The sequence below is a fragment of the Natrix helvetica genome (genome assembly GCF_964273705.1).
Source record: "Natrix helvetica genome assembly, chromosome: 1".
Classification (NCBI taxonomy): Eukaryota; Metazoa; Chordata; class Lepidosauria; order Squamata; family Natricidae; genus Natrix; species Natrix helvetica.
Genome location: NC_138548.1, coordinates 27,152,564 through 27,174,709, shown reverse-complemented (window position 1 = coordinate 27,174,709; position 22,146 = coordinate 27,152,564). Strand labels below are relative to the sequence as shown.

Below are 22,146 nucleotides of genomic sequence, written 5' to 3'. Positions count from 1 at the left end.
GCTTTTCTTCCTTCTTCCTTCTGGACTGAGAGTTGGTTCCAGTGTCAATGGCCAAGGATTTCTGGGTTCTATTAGATGATGCACTCTACCTTCAATCCCTTATAAAGGCAACCGTGAGCAAGTTTCATTTTTAGTTATTGAACTTCTGTCAGATCCAGCAGTTCCTGCCACGGAGGTTGCACATTTATCCGTTCAGCTGCTGCTGGTCTCTTCCTTCTATGGATACCCCTCCCTTTGTTCAGAGACACTGTTCTGGACCTCCCACATTTTTCCCACACAGGGCTTTATGATGATGATCTGAATTAAAACTACATATTACTTTAAATTCTTGTGTTGGCAGGGGAGGAGAGGTCGACCCTACGCCCCCTTACTTGTGGGGTGCCACAGGGGTCGGTCCTCTCGCCACTCCTGTTCAACACATATATGAAGCCGCTGGGTGAGATCATCCGTGGTTTCGGGGTGGGATATCATCTGTATGCTGATGATACTCAGCTGTACTTTTCCACCCCGAACCACCCCAACGAGGCCGTCGAAGTGATGTCCCGGTGTGTGGAAGCAGTACGGGTCTGGATGGATGGCAACCGACTCAAACTCAACCCCTCCAAGACGGAGTGGCTGTGGATACCAGCTCCCCGGTTCAGCCAATTAATTCCATCATTGGCCATCGGGGGCATCCAACTCGCCCCCGTGGAGCGGGCGCGCAATTTGGGCGTCCTCCTGGATGCCCGGCTGTCCATGGATGACCATGTGACAGCCGTGGCAAGGGGGGCGTTCCACCAGGTTCGCCTGGTGCGCCAATTGCGCCCCCTACTGGACTGGGACGCCTTACGCACGGTCACTCATGCGCTGGTGACGTCTCGCTTGGACTACTGTAACTCTCTCTACATGGGGCTTCCCTTGAAATGCACCCGGAGGCTACAGTTGGTCCAGAACGCAGCCGCGCGGGTAATTATGGGGAGTACTAGGTACTCCCATGTGACACCGTTCCTGCGCGAGCTGCACTGGCTTCCTGTGGTCTATCGGGTGCGTTTCAAGGTTTTGATAACGATCTTCAAAGCGCTCCATGGCTCAGGACCTAGTTACTTGCGGGATTGTATTCTGCCCCATACATCCCTGCGACCAATCCACTCGCACAGAGAGAGTCTCCTCCAGGTGCCGTCCACCAGGCAGTGCCGGGGGGCGGCGCCTAGGAGTAGAGCCTTCTCTGTGGCGGGCCCAGCCCTGTGGAATGACCTCCCCCCGGATATTAGGAATACCTCTGACCTCCGCTCCTTTCGTGTAAAGCTCAAGACCCACCTATTTCAAGTAGCTGGCCTGGCTCAACTTTGATCCAACTATATCGCTCCTGACGGGTTTTTATTTGGGGTATTTTTATTGTATTAAATTATTTAGGGGTTTTTAAACATTGTGTTTTTAATTGTTTTTTATTCATCAGCTCACCTCCTCCTTGTATATGTATATGTCTTGGTATACGTTTTTGTTATATGTATGTTTGTTTATATATTTATTTCCTATGTTTTATTGTACGCCGCCCCGAGTCCTTCGGGAGAGGGTGCGGCTAAGAAATAAATATTTATTTATTATTATTTATTTATTTACTAGCGTTTATAGCCTTATTAGGTTGTTTCCCATCCCTACTTCAGCTCTGCTCATGATAAGATTCTTTTTTATATAACACAGTTGACATTTACTTTTTCACATGTTGTCTCTCATCTTTGCATGCATTTCAGGATCTGGATCCTCAAATCTTCTCTTCCTTTCCACTCCAACTCTACATATCCTCCGGTTCATTTAAGAATTTATTTGTTCAACTGGCTGATAACCTGGCCTTGTCCAGGTATTTATTTATATGGAGAAAATGTCTGGACCAAACATAATTTCTAACGTTGGATTTACCAGAGGGAGCCCCCTTGTGGAGTACTGTGAAGCCATTACCATAGCAACTCCACTGCGTTGTACAATAGAAGCCATTTTATGGCAGTACAGTAGAAGCCATTTGAAGGCACAACAGGCTGTATCGTAATAAAACATACACCACGAGAGGTGTTACGGGTGTCTTACCCTCACAGTATTTGTTTCCAGAGAGTAAGTTATCTGCGTACCAAGTTTGGTTGAAATTGCTTAAGGCATTCCAGAGTTATGCTGGGACATACATAAACAGCCATTTTTATATATATAGAAGATAAAGCAGAGTGGAGAATAGAAGTGTTTGTAAACTGATACCAATAATGCCAATAAGGTTGATTTTCTGAAAACCTGTATTTGTATAGTTAGATAGTAAACAAGTTTAGGCAAATGGAAACCAATGGTTGGGTTCACACATTATGTTAAGCCATAACAAAATTTAGCTCTAATTTAGTGTGTTCTATGAAATGACCCACTGTGCTTTGCCTGCCTATGACCTAGTCTTACCTATATACAGGTAGTCCTCGACTTACAACAGTTAGTTTAGTGACAGTTCTAAGCTACAACGGCACTGAAAAAAAGTGACTTATGACCATTTTTTACATTTATGACCGTTGCAGCATCCCAGGGTCACATGATTTATATTCAAATGCTTGACCACAGATTCATATTTACAACGATTACAGTGTTCCAGGGTGATGTGATCATCTATGGCGACCTTATGACAAGCAAAGTCAATGCGGAAGCCAGATTCACTTAACAACCATGTCAGTAATTTAACAGCTGCAGTGATTCACTTAAGAAATGAGACAGGAAAAGTCATAAAATGGAGCAAAACTCACTTAAGAAATTTCTCACTTAGCAACATAAATTCTGGGCTCAATTGTGGTTGTAAGTTGAGGACTACCTGTAGCCAGCGTTATAACCTATTCAATATATCACAGCTGGTTTGATACCAGCCAGTGGTTATGAGTATCCGCAACAAATCGCCAACCTTGTTCCCATCTGGTTTGTCCACAAGGAAGACTTCACTCCAAATCTGGATGCCAGTTGTCTCTCGCTCAGATCCACCTCTCCAAGAAAATCCTGTGAGTGGTTCATTAAAATCCCCAATCCAATCAACCAACTCCTGCAAAGTAAGCGGCAAGCAAATTATTATCCTTAGAGCCATGGAAAAATCATGTTTCTTTATCCCAATAGCTTATTTCTAGTATTAATGGTCCCCAAACAGCTAGCAACCAAACAATTACCAAATAACCTATGGCACGTGTGCCAGAGGTGGCACACAGAACCCTCTCTGCTGGCACGTGCATCGTCGGCCCAGGTCAAATCTCCGTGGCGTTTCTTTCGTGAGTTTCTGTTTCCCTGCAAACAATGCAACAGAAGCTCACGAAAGAAGAAGATCTGACCTCTTGCTGCGCTGCCGGTGTTGGGATGCCCCGTCTCTCTGGGTCTCTGCTGTGCATACGCCTGAGCACATCCGTACACGTCTGCGCACATGTCCACACATGCACAAACTCATGTTCGCGCTTGGGCACATGTTTACACGCACCTTTCAGTTTGGGCATGTGCACAGTTTGGACATTCATTGTCTAAAAGGTTTGCCATCACTGACCTAGTAGCTGGGCATTTTCAGTGATTGTCCATTTGAATGAGAAATAAGATGAGCCATTTCAATTTGGACGAAGCATTTTACTACAGAAGAACTTAAATTTTATATTGCGAATAGGCAATCAAAAAGTTTAATTGGAATTTTCAGATTTCCCCACCAGGCTGGTCATGTCAGGAAATGATACATCAGTTTACAGAGGATTATCTCTACTTGCATGTAAAATGGTTGAAGAAATTCTCAGTTATGAAATCACAGATGCAAATCTACAAACCTAAGACACAGGCTACACTTAGGCAGGTTATTGTTCTCCCAATCTTAATGTACCAATTACTTTTGGACAAACCTACAAATAGCCATACGCAGCTGTGCTGCATCCTGAGTTGCACAACATGTGGAATCCCAACATGAAGTTTTGCTACCAGTTTGGATGGATTCTGGCAGACGAATCCCACTTCCTACCCGCAACAACACATCTTGTCCCTTGTGATATTCTCATGATTCATCTCTGAAGTGCCAAATCTAGCATTCAAGGGCACTTTACTTAATTACATCTTCTTAATTGCATCGAAAGCAAGTCAGACATACCGTATATTGCCATCTGCAGGCTTGCTCGTGTACTAAGTTCCTGTGCATGAAGAAGGAGAGACCACACACTCTACAGCAGCCAGTGCAAACCTACCATGTTGTGCATGTATCTCAGCATGAAGTCCATCAAGAATGATTTTCCCTTCCGAAAAGCCCCAGCCACGGACACAGCCACCACCTCCCGATCACAGACAGCTTTGGAGAGCAAGATGCGGTTGAGAGCAGCTTCGTCCAGCTCAAAGGAGTGATCATCCTTCACAATAAGCACTTGTACGGGGTGGGCCTTCCCACCAGAGTCTTCCTCTTCTGAGCTCCACTCATAGCTTTTTTCCGAAAATCCACCTGTGTTTAAGACAACCACTGTCTGATCAACGTCCCAATGAGGTTACATAGAGGCTTAAGATAACATTGTGTCAGGGTTCCAAATAGCATCCTCCATTCAAATAAGAATCCGAGGCTAGAGGTTCCTCAAAATTCAAATGTATTAAAGAAGCCATGTGGTTCTGAAAGCTTCCAGGTTTTCCACACCCATTTGAAAGTTCAAGACCCTGACCCAGCACCCTCATGTCCATCACATGCCCCAATCAGCCACTGCCCCAAAGGAAGATTCCTCCCATCCATGTCAGTCCAGGTGCAGGGACAAAACGACCTTGACTCTCTGAGAAGGAATGTTATTGTGGCTACATATCTCCCATGCTCCATACAATATACAATACAATAGTAGAGTTGGAAGGGACCTTGGAGGTCTTCTAGTCCAACGCCCTGCCTAGGCAGGAAACCCTATACCATTTCAGACAAATGGCTATCCAACATCTTCTTAAAGACTTCCAGTGTTGGGGCATTCACAACTTCTGGAAGCAAGCTGTTCCACTGATTAATTGTTCTATCTCCCTTCCCAATCTCCCTTCCCAATTTCCCACAGTAGAATATGTTTGAATATGTGGCAGGCTCGAGGCCCAATACAAAGATGGCTTCCAAGCCTGACAATTGTACATTGACTTACCAAACGTGGGTTCTTATCAGTGGTGGGATTCAAATTATTTAACAACTGGTTCTCTGCCCTAGTGATTTCTTCCAACCACCAGTTCACCAAACTGCACAGAAAGTTAACAACCGGTTTTCCTGAAGAGGTGCAAACTGGCTGAATCCCACCACTGGTTCTTACGTATCAGATCACAGGAGCATTGGGGGCCACCAGGTAGAAAGGTTACAGCAGAGGGAAGGAAAAGATGCTTAGCCACTATCCTCCAGACAGGTTTAAAGCCTTCCTAACAATTGGCTGCCTCAAGGGAAAAAGAAATTTCCCTCTGACAATTACAGGAATAGACTAGCAGCTGAATTTTACTTTATTTATGAAACAGATTATATTACTGTCTAATAATACCTCTTGCTAGTTTTCCGTTACATTAGTCACATTCTGTGCTTACACGCAAAGACATCAGGGTAATTTAAAAGTTAGAAAGATGCTCAGAAGTTGGTGATCCAAGATTTCACCTTCATTCTCTAGCCGGCTTTTGCCACTACAATAGACATCGCACTCTGCATCACTGAAAGAGGCCTTGGGATCTGATTTTTTTGTTTCAGATGCAGGAAAGAAGACATTTAAAAATGGGCTGAGACCAATGGCTGCTAGGGAAATCTGGCAGCTAAATGAAGAGGCAGCCACTCTCTTCCACCTATAGATTCTCTCCTACAAAATCCACTGCCCCACATTTGTTTCAGAAGGCAAACAAAATTCATCATATAACACCAAATCCTCAAGGTTTGCTCAGGAAGTCTGCCTATAAATTGGCAGGTCAGATAAATAAAATAAAGAAGCATCGTTGTTCTGGCTGGGGAATCATGCCAACCAAACAAGAGACTATCAAATGTTGCCCGACAAGGAAAATTGGCAAACGCAGTCCAGCTGTTTACACTGAAATAATATATCCCAGGCAAATGCAGTAGATAAAAGGATTTTAAAAAGCTCTGCACTAGGATATTGTAGGGACAAGACTCTTACACGCAGCTATATGAACACATGATTACTGTGTAATGAAAAACTGTCTAAACACTGAATAGTTATCTTCCCAAGTTCCAAAGAGACATAGTGGCTCAGTGGCTTAATGACACTGGAGGTGGTCTCTGCTCTGGCGGTTCAAGCCTGTCAGGGTAAACTCCTGTCACTCGCCTCAGCCAAATAACTGTTCAAGAGTATGTTCTATACAAGTAGATAAATCTAGTAGATATAGATATAGTAGATAGATAAATTCCCACTAGCGTGGGCAAGTGAGTTAGCGCTCCATGCAGGCAGTCAAATTTCTGTCAACTGAACCTTCCCGGCTGCAGCATCCAATGGCAAGGCGGCTCCAGGGAGGGAGGGGCATTGGATGACACTACAGGAAGAGCTGCTCATTTTTCTTTCTGATATGAAGTCAACTCACCCACCTGTGGCACATCTTGGGAAGCGTGATAGCGTTTCCTACAATAGAACCTTGGCAGGTCCTGGTACCTTGGCAGCCACAACTACTACTCTGCAATAGCATTGTGGTCTGCTGGACAATGTAACAATGCCATACAATAATTAATGTATGTATGTATGTATGTATGTATGTATGTATGTATGTATGTACGTACATACGTACGTACATATGTATGCATGCATGCATGTATCCTATGAGTTCTTGTCCTGCCATAGGCATGAAGCCAGTTTGGCAACCTTGGACCAGTCACACCGTCTCTGCCCTAGGAAGCAAACCACTTCTGAAAAACCTTGCCAAGAAAAAAACTACAGGGAAGCGTCCATCAGACAATCACCAGGAGTTAATGTTGATTCAAAGGCACAAATATATAGGAGTCAATATAAAATAATTTCCATCTCATTTCTCGGGGTGATCTGTGTCTTCCTCAATCTTGGATCTTCTTACCAGAGGCCTGGGAGTTTTAGGGTTCTATGCAGTATTGATGGGAGCAGAAGAGGGGGGGCTCTTTGAGTAATGTTTTTGGGAATTAGGAGTGTCTTTGGTTAATATTTCTAGTTCTTCGAAGTAACAAAGAAAATTCTCTATGAGGAATGTGGAGTCTGATAAGAATTAAGTCAAATCTGCTAAAGACAAGGACTGAACTCTTAGAAACTTGCCAACACATTGTACCTCGTTATAATGTAGAAACCACACCACTAAATATGATGAGCGTTAACCAGATCGAGCTAAGAATATTATGGGATACTATGAAATATTATATGGTATATATAAAGTTATTGAGCACGAGTGCTATATCACAAATGAGTCGAATGATGCTAACCTATGAAAAAACTCATTCCAAACACAATATGTCTGAACTGTATATAAAGTGATTCCACGTTACTCCTTGCCTCTTTTCTTTGAGCCGCCTGTCCTTGTTTAGGCATAAGTAAAGAGACATTAATCTATGTTTCTGGCCTGGATTTTCTTTGGGCAAGGCAGGATCTAGCTGAGATTTATGGCTAACAGTATTTAGCTGTTCTTCTGCAGTCTTCTGGACAGAGACTTCTGATCTTATTCCTGGGAGCTGCTGGAATCACTCTCCCAACTTAGGAGTCACAGCCCTGAGTGCTCCTACAGTGTTTCCCCAAAAATAAGACAGGGTCTTATTTTCTTTTGACCCCCAAAATAAGCGCTTGGCCTTATTTTCAGGGAGGTCTTATTATTTTTGAGGTACAGGAGGCAGCGAGCGTGGTCACCTCATGGCTGCTGCTGGGTTGCAATATTTTCAGGGAGGGCTTATTTTCAAGGGAGGGCTTATTTTAGCGCATGCACTCAAAAGCCTGATTGGGCTTATTATCCAGGGAGGTCTTATTTTCAGGGAAACAGGGTACCACCACTGGGATCACTTTGGACTTTATTTTTCACATTCTTTCTAGTTCCTTCTTCAAGCCCTGGTACTTCTCTAGCTTCTCATACACCTTCTTCCTGATATTGCTGTCACTTGGCACTACTACATCTATCATCACCATTGTCTCCTTGTTCTGGTCTACTATCACAATAATTGGTTTATTGGCCAGTACCTGCTTGTCCGAGTGGATCTGGAGGTCCCACAGGATCTTAGACAAACACACACACTACATAACAGTGGGCATATTAACTAGCTTACATTTCAGAATTGCTTAAGAGAAAAACACCGACTGAAAATGAAATCTCCATATTCCAACCAATATAGCTAATAATACCATAACCTGGAAGTCATATACCAATAAACCGCCTTTCTATGAAGAAAATGGATTCCTGTGGTTGGAAACAAGGCACTGGAGTGAAGAGCTTTTTACAGGTAGTCCTTGACTTACAACAACTGGTTTAGTGACCATTCAAAGTTGTAATGGTACTGAAAATGATTTATCACCATTTTTTTCACACGTATGATTGCATCTCCACGGTCATATGATCAAAATTCAGATGCTTGTTAGCTGACTCATATTTATGACAGTTACAGTGTCTCCGGGTCATATGACCAGCTTTGGTGACTTTTTGACAAGCAAAGTCAATGGGGAAGCCAGATTCACTTAACAACCTTGTTACTAACTTAATCTCTGCAGTGATTCACTTAACAATTGTGGCAAGCAAGTTCGTAAAATGGGGCAAAACTCATTTAACAAAGATCTCGTTCAGCAACAGAAATTTAGGGTGCAATTGTGGTCGTAAGTTGAGGGCTATTTGTATTCATGCTGTCCACCCAGGCACCTCTTACAAATTTCAATATTATACTGCATTGTTACCTACAGAATATCACAGCACACTTGCAATTTTTTTTTCAGCTATGCAGAATTTGTGCAATTTAACTTCTATTTATTCCTCTCTCTCTCTCTTTTGTTTAAGTGCAAAGCAAGCAAATCCTTCTCCCTTCCCAGCTGCATGTTTAAGGGAGGGGAAGCAGAAGGAGGAATAAGAACTATGGAAAGAATTCTGTTAATCCTGACAACTGTTTCAAAGGAATTAACACTGGATGCCTGGCTAGAAAGAGAAGCATTTCTTCCTTAGAACTACGGCTGCTAGTATGCGATCTAAAAAACATCCAAGGGGGCAGGATGGGGAAAGAGGCATGATGAGTTCCCCTTCCCCAAATACTTTACTTTCATTTTTTGTTTGTAAAAAAGAAACCATTTCCTAATATTAAACAACAGAGCACGTGGTTTTTGCAAATCTAATCTTCATCCTATCATCAGCATGCTAAAGCTAAATACCAAAATTATGTCACAGCTGCTTATTCTAGTTGCCAGCTATTACGAGCATTGTTCCAATATCTCAGGGGTTGCCACAAAGAAGAGGGAGTCAAACTATTCTCCAAGGCACCTGAGGGTAGAACAAGAAGCAATGGGTGGAAACTAATCAAGGAGAGAAGCAACTTAGAATTGAGGAGAAATTTCCTGACAGTTAGAACAATTAATCAGTGGAACAGCTTGCCTCCAGAAGTTGTGAATGCCCCAACACTGGAAGTCTTTAAGAAGATGTTGGATAGCTATTTGTCTGAAACGGTATAGGGTTTCCTGCCTAGGCAGGGGGTTGGACTAGAAGACCTCCAAGGTCCCTTCCAACTCTGCTATTGTATTGTATTGTATTGTATTATTATTGTACTTATAGCAATAGCACTTAGACTTATATACCACTTAACAATGCTTTACAGCCCTTTCTAAATGGTTTACAGAGTCAGCATATCTCCCCCAACAATCTAGGTCCTCATTTTACCCACCTCAGAAGGATGGAAGGCCGAGTCAACCTTGAGTGTGGTGAAATTCAATCTGCCAAATTGCAGGCAGCCGGAGGCAGGCAGAAGTAGCCTGCAGTACTGCATTCTAACTACTGCGCCACCGCGGTTTATAAAATATTAATTATGTGGTGGGGGTTAATGCTGCACTTACATAGCCCCCCCCAAGGCTTTATGACCAGTTTATCTAAAGGACCGCTAACTCTGATTGTTTCTGCCCATTCAATACACATCGGTAGAGTGGGTACACTGCAGGTCCCTTCAATTAATCAATGTGAACTATCAGGACTTAAGAAACATAGCCTCTATAAAGGTAGCCCTTGTTTAGTGACTACCTCATTTAGCAACTGTTCACAGTTACGATGGTGAAGTACCTTTACAACCAATCAGTTAACCAGGTCATGGTTGTCCCAAAGGTGTTTGGGACGACCATGATGAAGATGAAGCTTCTTGGACGAGAAGCGAAACATCTTCAAATAAAAACCAGAAAGTCCAGTTGCCTCTTGGAAAAAATACCTTTGGGGTTTACAACCAATCCGGATCTGCAAAGCAAAGGCAAACTGAAGTAAAATCACACAGTTGTGCTTTCACTTAGCAATTGCCGAGTTGACAGCCCCCATCGTAGTAGCTAAAGGAGGATAAAATGTGGTGCTGCCTTCCTTTGGGGTGGTATCCTCCCAGGGATAGATGTGGCTCCCACCCTAAAGACATTGCAAAAATCTTTGAAGATCTGCTTGTTGTCTCAAGACATGGAATAGAACGGTGGAAACAGAACCTACTTAGTCATTTCCTTGGTAGAGTCCTTGGTGCTCTCTGAGTTTGGCTGTTTTCTTGCAGACATTTCATTACCAAACGAGGTAACATCATCAGTGCTAGAACTTATTGAGCAGTGATGATGTTGCCCAGTTTGATAATGAAACGTCTGCAAGAAAACAGTCAGGCTCAGAGAGTACCAAGGACTCCACAGCTCAACCTAGAGCTATAAATATATATTCCAACACTGGGTATTTCTCAACCTCAACAACTCTTAAGAGATGTGGACTTCAATTCCTGGCTGCCCGGGGAATTCTGGGAGTTGAGATGCACAAATCTTAAAAGTTGCCAAGGTTGAGAAATACTGCCTTAAAACAACAAGGCTGTCAAGCGAGCAACTGCTGCTATTTATTATTCACATATTTCAGCTGGCTGAGTTCAGCTAACTACTAAGAGTTCTTAATAACTATGCCATTAAGATTACATAAAGAGTTCACCATGAGGGTAAGGTTTCAATCATAGTCTGTACATGTTACTTTAAATTAACTAAACATTTCCCACATACCCATAAAAATACATATTTATCCGGGTAAGCATACACACTGTTGCACTATGAGCTTCTCAGATAAAACCATGCAGGAAATCCTATCTCCATCTATGATGTAGCACTAAGTAGCAGATCAAGAAATAGACTCCACAGGAAGACTAGAGCTATATTTTAATGAGTTAAGCTATATTAAGATAATCTTGCAATGCTGATTGGGTCTATATTCTCTTCCTCTTCTAGCCCTGTGAATCAAGATGATTGATTGGCCACCCATCTTACCAAAGGGCGGCTTACAGTTACAGTACATAAAATCTGAAACATAAAAAGTTAAAAACAAATCGTGGGATCTGTTATTACCCAATCAACCATCTGCATTTGCCAATAGCAGAGAAGGCCCTTCTTCTGGACCCCGCCAGCCAGAATACTCGGACTGACGGGACCTGCAGCATTGCCCTCCTGCCCATATGAGTGGTATAGGCCAATCTGTTGTGGCCCGCCAGCAGCCAGTGGACAGTGAGGAGGTTGGGGAGGAACATCGGCCAGTCCTGGAGATTGGGAGAGGCTCTGATGAGGGCTCTGGTCGGAGGCAGAGAGGGGGCCAGAGTTGTATGTCAGTTATCAGCTGCCTTCAGAGTCAGACATCAATGAGGAAAACGAACAGCTGGAGCCTATTCCAGTGTGCACATGCACAGAATTGCCAGATGAATGGAATAGCCAAAGAACAAGGGTTGACTTGGGAATAAGGCCACAGGTGGATGTGACTCTCTGAGACTCCTTGCCAAGTTCTGCAGATATCAGCCTATCAGTTCTCCAAACCAGATAAAGTCTGCGACCATAAATCCTCCTTTGAAAGACTTTGCCGGCTATGAATGAGCAGAATTCACAGCAAATTAATAAAAGGGGTTTTTGCCGGGACAAGGAGTTTGTTTCATGGTCTTGGGAAGCCTCGGTCAGAACACAATCCCAGTAGGGTGAGAGGGTCCCTCAAACAACCTGGACCCATGCCGTGAATGGCTTTAAAGGTGATCACCAATACCTTGAATTGCACACGGAAGCGGATTGGTAACCAGTACAGCTCGTGGAGCAATGGTGTCACAGGGGCCATTCTTGCGGCCCTCAAAACTACCCACACCACCACATTCTGCACCAGCTGTAGCTTCCAAATGCTCTTCAGAGTAGCTCCCATGTAGAGTGCATTACGGTAGTCCACACTCATGAAGTGACTACGGACTGAATGAGGGCAGGGAATGCTGGTCCAGGAAAGGCTGCAGCTGCACACAACATGAAGTTGTGCAAAGGCTCGCCTTGCCAAGACTACCACTTGTTCCTTGAACAGGAGTTGCGAGTTCAGGAGAATCCCCAAGTTGTGGACCAGGTCTTTCTGGGGCAGTGCCACTCCATCCACAGTCAAAGATGACAAAGTCCTGGAGGATCCCAGAGCTCTGTGAACCCAAAACCATTCGGTCTTACCAGGGTTCAGTCAAAGCCTGTTGTCCTCCATCCAGGCCCCCACAGCTTCTAGGCATAGTAAAAGGGTGGCCACTGGCCACAACATCACTTGGATCACCAAGAGTTGAAATACAGAGCTGGGTGGTATTACCTTACTCCAAAGGTTTAAGGAATGTTTTAGTCCTCTTCATTTATATAATACTTCTTGCCCATTTCCCTAGAGGTCACCTCCCAAATTCTTGGACAATCATTTGTTCAGGATGGTATAAGAACTCCTGCCTTGGGCAGGAGATTGAACTAGAATACCTCCAAGATGCCTTCCAGCCTTATGATTCTATGTTTCTCTATATACAATGCCAAGACTGGTTTATCCTCCAACTCCTTAAAGACACCATTATGCAAGATTGCATTTTGTCTACATAACCTGCTGCCTATCCACATTTGCTGCCTATTCCTCTCTCTTACAAAAAGGTTTCATGAACGGCTGCTATCTTTACAGTAATGTAGTACAAATTCTGATCACGGACAATAATGAATTACATATATCAATCTTTTGAATTGGATCACAGAATCATAGAATTGTAAAGCTGGAAGGGACCACAAGGATAATTCAGACCAACTCTCTGCAATGTGCAGGAAAATCAATTTAAATCATCCTCAAGCGATGTCCATCTAGATTCTTCTTAATGCACCTGCATGGAGAACCTACAACTTTAGACTATTCCACTGTTTTATAGATCTTACCATTAGGAGAGTGTTCTTGATGTACAAAGAATATTATACAAGGATTTAAAACTTATGAAAATGGGAAGGGGGATTGATAGGGACATTAGGAGAATAATAATAATAATAATAATATATTTATTTCTTAGCCGCACCCTCTCCCGAAGGACTCGGGGCGGCGTACAACGAAACATACGAAATAAATATGTAAACAAAACAAACATATAGCAAAGACATACACTGAAACATACACAAGGAGGAGGTCGATTGATAAAAACAATTAAAATACAGTATATAAAACCCCTAGAAATTAAATATAATTAAAATACCCAGTTAAAAACCCGTCAGGAGCGATATGGTTAGATCAAAGTTGAGCCAGGCCAGCTGCTTGGAATAGGTGGGTCTTAAGCTTAATACGGAAGGAGCGGAGGTCAGAGGTATTCCTAATATCCGGAGGGAGGTCATTCCACAGGGCTGGGCCCGCCACAGAGAAGGCTCTACTCCTAGGCGCCGCCCCACGACATTGTCTAGCGGACGGCACCTGGAGGAGCCCCTCTCTGTGCAAGCGAATTGGTCGCAGGGATGTATGGGGCAGAATACGATCCCGCAAGTAACTAGGTCCTAAGCCATGGAGCGCTTTAAAGATAGTTATCAAAACCTTGAAACGCACCCGATAGACCACAGGAAGCCAGTGCAGCTCGCGCAGGAACGGTGTCACATGGGAGTACCTAGTACTCCCCATAATTACCCGCGCGGCTGCGTTCTGGACCAACTGCAGCCTCCGGGTACATTTCAAGGGAAGCCCCATGTAGAGAGCGTTACAGTAGTCCAAGCGAGACGTCACCAGCGCATGAGTGACTGTGCGCAAGGCATCCCGGTCCAGTAGGGGGCGCAATTGGCGCACCAGGCGAACCTGGTGGAACGCCCCCCTTGCCACGGCTGTCACATGGTCATCCATGGACAGCCGGGCATCCAGGAGGACGCCCAAATTGCGCGCCCGCTCCACGGGGGCAAGATGAATGCCCCCAATGGCCAATGATGGAATTAATTGGCTGAACCGGGGGGCTGGTACCCACAGCCACTCCGTCTTGGAAGGGTTGAGCTTGAGGAGAGTGTTCTTGATGTACAAAGAATATTATACAAGGATTTAAAACTTATGAAAATGGGAAGGGGGATTGATAGGGACATGGATGGATGGATGGATGGATGGATGGATGGATGGATGGATGGATGGACACATAGAGACTCCCCCATTTTGCATCCGATTCGTCATATTAATCAATATTCAGTATCTATATGAGACATTTCCTGATTTAATAAGATCATATTGGCTAGGCATCTTGGGAGTTGTAGTCCCACAACATCTGGACAATATTGATGGAAGACCTCAGTAACATATCTTAACTCTAAAGGTCTTTCCAAAAACCATGTCATTATACTTGAGCTAGCAGAAGTCTATATTGGCATGACATTTGCTGTCCCTATCACCAATCCTAATCCTATTTCTATTGTTTCTGTCCTGACATGTTGGCCAACAGATCTGTTCTGATGATGTCTCTCCAGTGTTTCTTAAATGAAGCAATTGGTTAAGTCCTTTGGTTTTGCTATTCTCTCCCTTCTGAACAAGAGTGCCTTTGGTAGACGGGCAGCTATATGTTTGTTTAATAAATAAATAAATAGACAAACATCACCAGGCAGTGGAAGGAAAAAATCATTTCTGAAACACAGTGCTGGTGCATCAGAAATGGGATGAATCAGACTGTATACTGCCAATCACTAATTTAAAAAAACATCTGTCTGATTTTTTAGACACCCAATTCCAGTGGATTCTTTACCCATGTAATATGGCTGAAGCTATATTATTTATCATTATTATATACTTTACTCTCCCCCTTTTTATTGGTATGATGATGGTGATGATTCTGTTGCTTTGAGTGCATACTGAGAGGTTCTGCATCAGACACTAATTCCTTGTGTGTCTAATCATACTTGGGCAAATAAAGTACTCAATTCAATTCAAAATCACAAGGGCAGCTGAGTCATTTAGTATCCCTTTCCTATTTCCTTTATACATATGTGTGTGCGTGTATGAGTGTGTCGATGGATTGGGAGGCACAGGGCAAGGAAGAACAGACTTATCTCCATCGTTCTGCTTTTTTCTAAATTAGGAAGGCCAATAGAATTAAAGCATTTCCAGGACTGCCATGTGATATTATGCATTTCTAATAGACTATCAGCACAACAATATCTGGCTTTTTAGGAGGACAGCAGCAAAATTAGGTTAAACAGTGACTGGAAGAACAGCAGTATATTCTGGAATGAGTAATAAATATCACTCTGATGCCATCTGGGCTTAAAGGGGAAAAGACTAGTGTCACTAACGCTAAGGATGGCTGAAGATGATCTCACTCATGGGTTGGGAATGAGATGAACTCAAAGACATATGATCATGGAGCAAAAATGTTGCCCGTTATGATTTGGTACCAGACAAACACCGGCTAGCCAAGACTTTTATTTATTCGTTTATTAAGAAATGTTATATGAGTACCAAACACATGGTGATGTTTGCATCTCAATCAATGACTCAGCAACCTCAGGCTGACCTAGAAAGCCATCAAGGATTGGCCTAGTTTAGTACTTAGATATCACCAGTGGATATCAGAGCTTTAGTTTAAACTGGGAGATGAAAACAAGAAGCCCAGAAGATGATCATTCGTTTTGATGAGCAACATAGCATAGATATATACCATATTTTTCGGACTATAAGTCACACCAAGATTTCAAAGAGGTAAATCAGGAAAAAAAAGTTTTTGTCCTCCCCGGCCCCCAGGAGCACTCTGCAGGCTTCAGCAGGGCTCAGGGAAGGCAAAAATATCCCCGTTTTCCGCCAAAACAGTGGCATTTTCCCCTTCCCCCAGCCCTGCCGAAGCCTGCAGAGTGCTTCTGGGGGTTGGGGGAAGGCAAAAATGGCCCGTTTCTCACCTGTATTTCACCAAAACAGTGGCATTTTCCCCTTCCCCCAACCCTGCTGAAGCCTGCAAAGTGCTTCTGGGGAGTGGGGGAAGGCAAAAACGCCCCCACTTTGGTGAGAAACGGACTGTTTTCACCCATTTTTCACCAAAATGGGATGCATGGGCGGGTCTTCGGGAGGCCAAAAATAGCTGTATTCGATGTATAAGACGCACCAACATTTCCACACTCTTTTAGGGGGGGAAAGGTGCTGTCACGCCGGCCTCCCTCAGCAACCAAAAAAGAAACCACTTAACTCAATTTTGCAGAATTAAGAGTACTTTTACTTTTACTTACTATGATAGCAGCTAAGCAAAGCAAGATCTGAGGCAAAAGCGCGCGAAATCATACATATCAATATGTGACCAAACCCCCTCCTCCTGGTAACCCTCATCCCAGTGTCCAATCTGCAAATCCCTTAGGTGTCATGTGAGTTCCATCTTCAAGGAGCATCATCAGATTGGTATGCAGGACGGTTGGCCTTGACCGCCACCAAGCACTAATTTCCAGCATGCGCAGTAGACGGTGAGACTAAAACTCCCTTTTTACAATCTCTCCTGTACTTAAGCTTCCCCTCCCAAATACCAGCCCCCCCTCCCCATTTCAATGGCAGCCGAAAGCAAATAGCGAAACAGAAGCTGACAGGTGCATCTTATACTCCGAAAAATATGTTAAATATATCTGAGATATACATCTGCTTACATATACAGTGATAGATAACTCAATGCTTGCTCTATTAGGAAATCCACAAATATAAGGTGTAGATGCATGCAGTTTCTGTTGGAGTGGGTGGCCATTATGAAGTTAATTAATGATAATAATGATAATAATTCCTCCTGTTAAACTGTTGAGCCACTGTTAAACACTCCATAGCTAAAGCTTCCTTGGCAGATTACAAGATGACCCTGGGAGGCACAGGAGACCTATTTTAACATATTAAATTTGTTCAGGTTGCTAATTAAAATACTGCTGCAGATTTAAGGTAATAATAAATAAATTACATCTGTAATGGAGGTGGGGGTCAGAGGTGAAGGCTCATGCAGCTCAGATTAATGCTTTATACTCTTAGCCATGGGGTTAATGCAACTTCCTTTTCTTCTCTGTTGATGCTACTATTTTATTTTTGATTCTAGATAGTTTTAATTTAAGGTTGTTTCAGCTGCATTTGTATACATTATATCTAACTAGTTTATGGGCTGTAAATAAAAATACCACAAGTAGGAAATCTAAAATCAGAATATTTCCAGCAGGTGACCACCTAACCTCCCCCTCCTGATTTTTAGCAAGAGAGAACCAAAGCAAGTAACTGATTCTGCGGCTGAATGGCATTTACCCAGCAATCTCTCTTCTTTCCAACCTGGTTTGTATCTTTAAATTACGAGATTATCAGATCTGCTTTTGTTAACATTAAAACAGCAAGATGCCTCCTTTCTTAAAGGAGATAATTATTGGAGTCCCCTCTGAGAAGTGAAATTATAGGCTTGCTGTCTCTAACTTTCCATGGCAGTTGAGAGAGAGAGAGAGAGAGGCTTCTCGTTTAGAGGAAGCAGCTGAGAGGCAGATTATCTTGATTATTTTCAAACTAGCTTCAGATTGGGCTAAACCCGTTTTGGTCAGTCTAAAAGAGGAGCCCAAGTCAGGTTTGCTTTTCTTGACCTTTTAGTAGTGATGTTCACAACCATCTCAGAGAATGGTTATGATTGTAACCCTGTTATCTTAAACACTTGACTATCACTAAGTGTTGTATCTTGTTATTCTTGACTAAAGTATTTTATTCTCCTTATGTACACTAAGAGCATAGGCACCAAAGACAAATTCCTTGTGTGTCCAATCACACTTGGCCAATAAAGCATTCTGTTCTGTTCTGTTCTGTTCTATTCTATTCTATTCTGTTCTATATTTCTGGTCAATTTCGTCTTAAACAGATGCTCCTTGAAATAGAGACAAATATATGGAATCTCTTATGACTTTATTTTTTCTCCAGTGCTTTTCCTATGAAATTCCCTGGGAGATATCATGAAAAAAAATTGAGGCTGGTAGCTATCAATGATACCAAAATCTAATTCAGATTAATGAGAAAGCCCACAATGCCTGAAGTAACACATTGGATTAACCATGTATGTATGTATGTATATATGTATGTATGTATGTATGTATGTATGTATGTATGTATGTATGTATGTATGTATTTTATATCCTGCCTTTATTATTTTATAAAAACAGCTCAAGACAGTGGACATACCTAATATTCCTTTCTCCTTCTGTTTTCTCCATTGGGCTGAGAGAGAATGACTGGACCAGTCACCCAGCCAGCTTTCATGCCTAAGGCGGGACTAGAATTTATTTATCAAATTTATTTCCAACCCTTCTCGAGTCGACTGAGCAATGATTGGCCTAAAGTTACCCAACCAGCTTTCATGCCTTAAGGTGGGACTCCTGGTTTTTAGCTTGGTGCCTTAACCCAAACAGAATTCTAATGACCAAGGGGTCACTATGCCAGAGATAGTGGATCACTCTGTTGTGAATGGGGCTTTGCTGTCCCAGAAGTAGAAGATACATCATTTGAGATAACACCTGTAAGGGATCCAGAATTCTTTTTGGTTTTCCAGAGTGAGGGTACTAGCTTTTTCTGCTGCTAAGCCAAATGAAACAAACATATGTTAAAACTGTTGCTCATTTTATATCTCTGGTATTAATTTTGGTTTTATCATTTTACTGTATACCAGTGAAAGACTTTGATAATCAATGTTATAAACAATTTAAAGAGAAACATATTTCTTTTAGGCTGGATTTACGTGAGCTTAGCCCATGACAGCCCATGACATAACAGAATTTTTCAGATTTCTACAAAACATGGAACCCTCAACTAAACATATGGGTTAGATTTGCACAAAACAATAGGTTAGAACAGTTAAGTACTGTGTGATTTATTGTATCTTGCAAACACACCCTTAATGTGCAACAGATATATATGTATGTATGTATGTATGTATGTATGTATGTATGTATGTATGTATGTAACTTAAATGTAAAAGTTTCTGCTGTCTGGGTAGCCTTCCACATATTTGAAGAGAATGAGCATGTCTTCATTTATTTTACTTATTAATCACATTTATATGGCCGCCCATCTCACAATGTAGCAACTCTGGGCAGTGTGCAACAATCAATAAAACAATTATAAAAGCAATCATTATAAAATATATGGTAGTAAGTCATATTAAAAATGAAAAACACTCCAGCATCTTCTGGGTAGGGAGTGGCTGAGTCTCTCATATCCCTGGCTTCTTCTTCATGTTATACACTGTCAGCTCCTTTAACATTTCCCCATAAAAATTCACTAGGAATTTTTATTAACCTATAAAATTGGGTGTCAGAACCAGCCACAGTTCACTAATAAAAAAAAGAAACCTTGACTTGGTATGACTGGGAAATTCTAATAATGGAACTCAAAATTATGTTAGTCTTTTTTGCCACCATGCCACATTGCTGACTCACTTAGGAAGTAATTACAATCTCAATTCACTAGTAATATTTTTACATATTCTACTGTTGCCCATCTATTTATGTGCATTTTCCTGACATTAAGAATCCTTTTCTTTTTCATCCATCCAAACTCTAAAGTCTATGTTTCTATCCTCTTTCATCCCTATCTTCTGAATTATCCTTTATCCATTGGATATCACCTACATATTTTTTAAAAAAACATGAGCTTTTAAAAATTACCTGTATCTTGTTAGCCATTTTAACAATTCCAAAGAGAGGCAGGATTCAAATTAACTAAAATGCTTAGGTTTTCACTCACATCTATTTAACGTGTGTGCACGCCACACCTTGCCGACTTCCAATAAATTAAACTACTCGTTTTCTTCTTTCTCCCCACAGCATATAAAACTGCAGTCTAAAGAAAAATTCTTCCTGATGTGGAAAACTGGCTTCCTGATCCGAATTAAGTGTAAGGTTTTGCTCTCCAATTTCCTGTTTTGAGGAAGGGTTCTGAATCCAGTAAGGCAACTGGCATAATATAAATAACAGCCATACTTGCATTATTTTGTGCCCATTTGTAAACAAGAAGGCTAGATGACCCTTTCCCAAACCGGTGCCTCCAGATGTGCTAGGACTACCCTTCCCATGATCCCCAAAAGAGGTTGCTGTCTCCCTACGGAGGAGGGCTGCTTGAATGGGACATTATTTTTCCACTAAGCAGCTTTGAACGTAGGCTCAGAGACCCTCCCATGGTGGAACAGACCCATCAAAACCAGAGCGAGGCAAACCCCACCCTATCCGCCCCCTTCTAGCGGTTTGGAAAGAGGGCGGACGACGATCGTGGCAATGAAACGGAGCGGGAGCTGCACTTCACCATTCGCCCCATTGTCTCCCTTCCGCTTCTCTTCGCCCACCCACCCCCACCCCCGGAGAGGGGCAAGCCCAAGGAGCAAAGGAAAAAACGGAGGGTAATCAAGGAGCAAAATAAAGCCAGGAGCGAAATCCGTTAGGTCCGGAGACACAGCAATCTCCTCTGTCCCAGCCCAGTCCAGCCCGTGGCCGGGGAGGAGCGATGGCCGGGGCCGTCTGAGACCCTTCGCCACCTCTCGCCTAGCCCGGGCAGGGTCCCGGCGCGGCGATAAGGCGTGGCGGAGCATGCAACGGGCGGAGGCGGGGAAGGCCGACTCTGCCCTGCGCCCAGCAGCTCCCAGGCCCTCGATCAGTTACGGATGGAAGTAGCCCAGATGCCGAGCCAGGCCAGGCCAGCCCTCCCACTCCCGGGGCTGGTCCTGATCACCTACCCCAGCTGTTCCTCTCCTTGCGGTTCTTGGCCATGGTTCCTCCACCCGGGCGGCTACCTGCTGCCTCTCGGATCCGCCGGGCTCCAGGCGGCGGCGGTGGTGGCTGCCGCTGTTGCTAAGATGAAGAAGGAAAGCGCCGCCACCCGCCGCCGCCGCCGCTGCCTGGCTAAGAAAGGCGTCTCTCAGCTGAGCATCTCCTGCGGGAGGGTGCAGGGAGTATCCGAGACGCGTCCGGCGCAAACGCGGATCCGCAGGGAGAGAAAGAGAGAGAGAGAGAGCCTACGACGGCGTGCCGGAGCTTGCTTCCCCACGCACACGTGTCCGGACGGGGCTCGGAAAACACCGCACTCCCTTCTTAACCAGCCCGGCGCGCACCATCCGCACGACTTGATAGCGCTGCGGAGCACCTGCGGACGAGGACGCGCGCATCGCGGGGCGCGGCACCAGTATGCGCCTGCCCACCGGTGCGGCGGAATTTGGGCACACCCTGAGATGGGAAGCGTCGCCCGAGACGCGTCGCCTGTTATTTTGGACCCGGGGCTCTAAGGACTGGCAGAGGGAAGAGTCTGGAGCCACGTGCGAAACTCACGTGCTTGTTCCGCCCGGCCGATCACTCGTATTTTGTATTTTGGACTAGGGTACGGAGGGAGGCTGCATTGTTTTTTCGTGCCTAGCACCATCCGTGTGCGAAGACAGCCCTCGAGAGATTACCAAGGCGCAGGTCCCCGCCCTAATAGTTTACAACTATTAGGATACAAAGCAGCGAAGAGGGCAGGCAGAGCTGGCGAAAACAGAAGAATAAGCCTGACTGTCAGCAGCTGAGAATGTTGCCCGTTTATTTCAGTGACTGGATTGTCCCGAAGAAGCTTTGCTCCCAGGACAGTATTCCTGGCTTTGCAGATATAAATTATAGGCAGAGACATTATATGTACAGGCAGAGATGAGAAAAGAATTACAACTAGGATGCACCCATGTTCCAAATCCTGGAGTGTCAAGGAAGGTTCCTTCAGAGTTCAGACTAAGACCGCAAGGGTCCCCATTGAAAGAAAAGCTCCAAATAAAGG

General features: G+C 43.7%; 1 protein-coding gene across 3 annotated transcripts in view; it reads right to left on the bottom strand.

The window, feature by feature from the left end:
• Positions 1–21,762, bottom strand: part of ATL1 (atlastin GTPase 1) — a gene marked incomplete at its 5' end in the record, with an annotated part of 48,988 nt that extends 27,226 nt beyond the window's left edge. For 2 of the 3 annotated variants that reach the window (XR_014175044.1, XM_081948934.1), the window contains 3 exons: positions 2,900–3,034; positions 4,197–4,444; positions 21,672–21,762. Coding sequence is in view for 2 of the 3 variants with exons in the window: in XM_081948934.1 (XP_081805060.1) it covers positions 2,900–3,034; positions 4,197–4,444; positions 21,672–21,762 (474 nt within the window). Of the gene's footprint in view, positions 1–2,899; positions 3,035–4,196; positions 4,445–21,082; positions 21,457–21,671 lie in introns of those variants that run through there. The other variant, XM_081948935.1, reaches the window with a different exon arrangement.
• Between the last annotated feature and the right edge of the window lie 384 nt (positions 21,763–22,146).